This window comes from Camelina sativa, chromosome 20 (assembly GCF_000633955.1).
Source record: "Camelina sativa cultivar DH55 chromosome 20, Cs, whole genome shotgun sequence".
Classification (NCBI taxonomy): Eukaryota; Viridiplantae; Streptophyta; class Magnoliopsida; order Brassicales; family Brassicaceae; genus Camelina; species Camelina sativa.
In genome coordinates, this window is record NC_025704.1 from 8,187,341 (window position 1) to 8,193,342 (window position 6,002).

The following is a 6,002-nucleotide window of genomic DNA, read 5'->3' on the forward strand; positions in this document are numbered from 1 at the left end:
TTGGGAATTCCTTAATTCCAACATACTCAATACCCCTTGCCTTACTTGGTAAAGTATAACATGAAGTTACAGTTATGCCCTCACTTTCATTAAATAAACCGAAATAAGAAGGCGTTTTTGACGTCCCATTCATAAAAGAAGAGAATTTTGTACAATCTGCCATGAACAATCACAAACTGTCTTAGGAATGCCACTTTCAATATTTGCTTCTCCCGCCTGCCACACACACTGCAAGAAGACCTCTATACCCTCCATCAATTTGTCCCCAAAATTAAATAAAAGAATTTTTATTAAAATATAATTGTAATACAATTTAATTGCTTCTTAAAACGCAACTCGTTTCTTCTTCTCTCCTTAGAAACTCGTTTCTTCTTCTCTTCTCAGAAAGATTTGCTTCTTCGCCTCTCTCGTCTTATTATTCTCTTCTTCGTTACTTCTTTATCGTCGAAAATCCGCCTAAACAGCCCGTCGTCTTAGGGTGTCATGATGAATTACTTATTACAGTCACTTCTACGGCCGAATCCGCTTCTTCCGCCTCCACCCGCTGCAGTCGGCGAGACAGAGGAACCTACTTATTATGTAATTCATCATTATGTCTCCGATGTAGATCTGATGTCGATGTAGGAACTGAGAATGTTCTACCTTTGTTGGACCAGTTTCAACAGTGAAGGTATGTGGACTGTAATTTTGTCACTTGTTTGTTTTAGTGGACCAGATTCAATAGATACAGTAAGTGTCCACCATTAACATGTTTATCCCTAATGCAAGTCTGATGACGATGTAAGCGCAAGACCTGTCATAGATAAGGTGGACTAGTTACAGCAGCCAAGATATGTCTACCCCTGTAGTTTCTTTCGGTTTTTTTAAGTGGAACAGACTAAACAGCCCTGGTACATGTCCATCAAAACCATGTCCACCACTATCTTATATGTCCTCCATTCACATGTTAATATTTGTTTGGTCATCCATTCTTTATTGTGACAATTGTTATTCAAAATCTGTATGTATATCGCTTAACCAACAACTAAATATCTCTTCACTGCAGTAATGTTGACGGAGTCCTCACTAACAATAATATGGCCATGGTGGACCAGATCAGACAACAAAGGTAGATGTCCATTCTTTGATGGACCATTTTTAACAACACAATATGCATTAGTCCATTATTGTACAAAAACACTAAATGTTTTACTAATATGGTTGTTATCCGTTGGACAGTTTGGGTGATGTTTCGATTGCCACTGGTGAAGTTTTTGGGGACAATAGCAATTTGTTGCCCGAGGAATCTACTAAGGTGGAGAACCTTTACTATAATGTAACATCTTTCCGCGTATGTCCGTCCAATGCGGCGAATAGCCCTGGGCGTTCGGATACCCGAACCCGATCGGGTTCAGATCTTCGGATTTTTGGATCTTCGGATATACGAAAATAGGATCCGATTGGGTATTTTATAGAATCGGGTCGGGTTCGGGTTTTATCCGAACGGGTTCAGATAATTTCGGATACACCCGAAATCCGATGTGAATTTTGGATATCCGATGGATTTCGGATATTTTTATCCGAAATTGATAAAAATACCCAATTAGGTAAAAAAAAACCCGAAACATACCAATATACCCGAATTAATATATAACTTAAATATCAAAAACGGTTATAAAAAAAAACGTCAATTAGGAATTTTAGATTACATATGTATATATATATATATAGATAAATATTTAATGTTTTCACACAATAACTAAGGTGGCAAAATGGTTTATGATACATCAAATAATGTATAAGGTACCGGGTTCGAGTCCCCATTAGTGCATTTTTGTATTTATTTCGGGTTAATTCGGATATCCGATCGGATTCGGATAATATCCGAACCCGATCGGATATCCAAATTTCGTAAAAACTAAATCCGATCGGGTATTTCATGCCACCCGAATCCGAACCGAACTGCCTATTTCGAGTCGGGTTCGGATTCGGGTTTCGGATTTGGTTAAAATGCCCATGCCTAGCGGCGAACATGTATTTATGTTGTTTTTGTCTAGCTTTCCGCGAATGTCTGTCCCAGGCGGTGGACATTGTTTTTCTAATATTTTTGTCTATCTTTTCGCGTATGTCTGTCTCACGTAGTGGACATGTATATCTGTTGTTTATGTCTATCTTCATTATGGATGTACAACCAATGTAGTATTTTTTAATCTACCTTATTGTCATCTCTCTATTATAATATGCCGATAGACAATTTTATGAAACTTGTCTATAGACAATCTAATGCTGATAGACATTCTAATGCCGGTAGACATTCTAATGCCGGTAGACATTCTAATGCTGATAGACAATCTAAGTATAATATTGTCTACCCCATCTTTCTATTGTCTACTTTCTAAACAATAATTCTCCACCATGATCACTCGATAGTCTACAAGCTGATCTTCTCCCAAGCTCCTTGTAAACCCAAAAATATTCTCCAAATTTTCCTTCAGGTCTATTTTTGGTCATCCAATGTTCATAGACCAAAAAACCTTCTACAAATAACAAACATTATGTCCACAAACAATAGACAAAGAGAGTTCTCCACCAGTAGATAACATGATTTGTCTATCTCCGTCGACCAACTTCGCATTCCAGTTTTTATCACTAGCGGTAGACAATACCTTTTGTCCACCATCAATAGTCAACGCTTTCTTCTTCTTTAGTGAAATGTACAAATACATTCCACCACACTCTTCATTCTTCACTTTAAACTATTGAAACTCAACATCACTGCCTACTGAAACAGGGGGCATCTTACCTTGTGTGAAGACAACTGTGTCTCCTGGGTGCCAAAAGCTTAACTCTGTGTTGCTTTCCTCTTGTTTGACACCCAACAGCTCTCCTATTTTAGCCTTCACCCCTACAAACATTGTCTCTCTCTCGATAGACATAAATCTTGTCATTTTCCTATGACGGACTGAAAACTCCCACAATCCAATATCTGAACATGTCCATTCACCCACTAAAACACACACTCTACCATCCATCTATAGAAACATCGATTACATGTTTGAACACAATTTACGCAATTCTTTTGCAGGTTCCCAGATTAAATGTGAGGACATGCTTAATTAATGCGAATACATATCTCTGATTGTCCGATAACCACCAACTCTACCTCCTCTTCACCAATTCTGTTCTTCATATTTGTTTAGGACAGTCCTAAACAATGGCATTATTAACTCTCAATAACTCCTCTTTAACACAATAAAACACTAAATTGACAGCCCGTCTATGCCATTAATAGACGTCCCATCGTCATTAATGTCGTTTTTTTGAAATTGTCAGTGTCTTCTCTTCACCTCTTTTAACAAAAGGATATTTTTGTCATTTCCTCCATCCTTAAATAAACAAAACTGACATTTTGCAGAAGAAAATAAGCAAACTGGCATTTCTAAGAAAATTTTCAAATAAAATGGCATTCTTAGCTAAATTCCCATAAAAGAATCCTTTCTTAGGTGTTGACTGGTTCTCCCGCTACCTCTCGCAAACACTGCGTTTGCGGGTGGTGGCGGTTGCTAGCGATTGGAACCAATCACACAAACTTCTCCTAATCGCTCCAATCGCTCCCAATCGCTTCAAACCACTGAATTCCAAAAGCTGCTTCCCGCAAGCGTTTGCGGTTGCGAGCGATTACGTTTGGAATATATATATTTTTTTTGTAAAAACCATAAAGAAATCATTGATCATAATTTTTTTTTTGTTATATCTTCTATCTAACCATTTTACTCATTAAGTATGGGAGAAAATGAAGTACGGATACGATTGCAAAGATTATAAAATAAGCAATTAGAAGAAAATAATATTCCAATTAACGATAACCCGGAAAACTTGTTGTAAATTTAATGATATGTTGCACATAAGTTCAAAAAAATCTAAATAAATATAATATTTCATCAGAAATTTAAGAAAATAAGATTATTAGTGAAAAATATTAAAACAAATCACCAGTGATTCTTCTCAACTCTCACTTGACGATTCCTGCCGATGCAACTACTGACCCACGATCTAAGAGAAAAGATCTACGATCTAAAGCATATGTTATGTCATTTATCAAATTAATTGATTAAATTTTTGGTGAAAAGCCAAATGTATAAAGGAATAAGTATTTCAATATGAAATTTATTTATTTTTTGAATAATGATTTTAGTATTTTTTAATAAATTTTAATCATAAACCAAGTTTAATAAAAATTTTGGTGTTTTTAAACATTTATATATTATATATCACATTTATTATGTTCCAACACCTATTGCATCCACTGGTCAACCAGTCGTAAACCTCCCGCAAACGCACGCTTCCGCAATCTCCCGCAACCGCAGCGTTTGAACCAGCCATGCCCTTATATGCGGCTCACTAACGTTTTAGTAAATAACTAGGTTTTAACCCACGGTACACCGCGGGACTATATTTTTAAAAATAAAATAAAAATGTAATGTTTTTAGTAGATTAACTATATATATGACTAATGTTGTGTAAATTTTAAATATATATCCCTTATATCCATATATTATTTAGTTTTACCGGTTTAAATTGTTAAATTCAGAATATAACTTGTGGTTTACCCAAACCCATCCCGCTAGATATCCAAACATAATTTTTCGTTTTTGCTTAAGTACAACATGCACGTTTTCAAAATTCAAATAACGAAAAAATGCAAAAAAAAAAAAATTACATTAGTTTTATATACTTTATGATGATTTAAAGCAAATAAACTAAATAAATCAAACAAAGATGATAGGAAAATTATAATTTTAATTAAAAATATTATTTTATATTTCAAACAAAAACTTTTAATTGTGTTTGGTTATGAGGATAGTATAGAATTTTTATTGTTAGCATTAAATATTGTAATGAATTAAGGAGATATTTTAGGAAATTTACAAAACAAATATTTAATGAAATATTGTAATTAGTTGTTGATTGATTAAGGAGATATTTTAGGAATTTTTGTTCTGCACAAAATCTTGGTTTTAATTTCATTTTAATTTATAAATTTAAAATTTAATGTTAATGGCATTCCTTGTAAATAAGTACCAACTTCAGGATTTATTTGCTAAATGTCTCCAAAAATGTATATATAGATTTCTAAAAATTCTTACATTTAAAAATTAATATTTACTACATTTAAATGATGATTTACTACATTAATTTTTTTTTCAAAAGAAAAAGATGATAAGAAAATAAAATTTTAAATCTGGAATAAATCTTCTCAATATCTATCTTAACTGTTTTGATATGATATAAGCATTTAATAGCATTGAATAATAAATGTTTCTAAAAGCATATTTGAGCAAAAAACTGCTGTAATCCTACTATATTAATTGGGAAGTACAAATATAAAACTAACCTTAAAATGGGTAAAAAATTACATTCAATTGCCATTAGAAAATTTTAATTAAGCTTAATTAATTAATTAAATAAATATAATTAATTTTTAAAAAAAAAACACTCACAGATAAAATATAAAAAAAATTAGAAAATATATTTTCTCTCTCTAATAAATTATGGACGAAATTACTAAATATTTTTTTTTAAAAATAAATAAACCAATCAGAATTTTAAAAACTAAGATTTTATATCCAAATATACAATATAATTTGTTTTTAATAACTAAATTTCGAAAATTTTGTTAAAATTTCAAAATATGATTCTCCTATCATCTTTATTTTATTTTATTTACAAATTGTTTGGAATTTTTATATAATATTTATGATTAATAAAGTACATAATTTTTTCTGCATTTGTTTTGATTTGAATTTTTTAAAAACGAAAATATATTAATTAATCTATGAAAAATGTATGTTTTAATTTCTACATTGGCGGGATGGTAAAACTAAATTTATATAGATGATAAATTAATAATTTTTATTTGCTCACAATTATAATATTAAAATTACTACTTTATATTTCACAAAATAATGAATCAAATACAAGAAACAAACAATATAAAACTGTAATATAAGTTAATAAAAAAA

At 31.8% G+C, this 6,002-nt stretch overlaps 1 protein-coding gene across 1 annotated transcript in view; it reads right to left on the bottom strand.

The window, feature by feature from the left end:
* LOC109131158 overlaps positions 2,736-6,002 on the bottom strand; it is a 5,963-nt gene continuing 2,696 nt past the window's right edge. The window contains exon 4 of the mRNA XM_019241823.1: positions 2,736-3,011. Within this exon, the coding sequence (XP_019097368.1) occupies positions 2,736-3,011 (276 nt within the window). The remainder of the gene's footprint in view (positions 3,012-6,002) is intronic.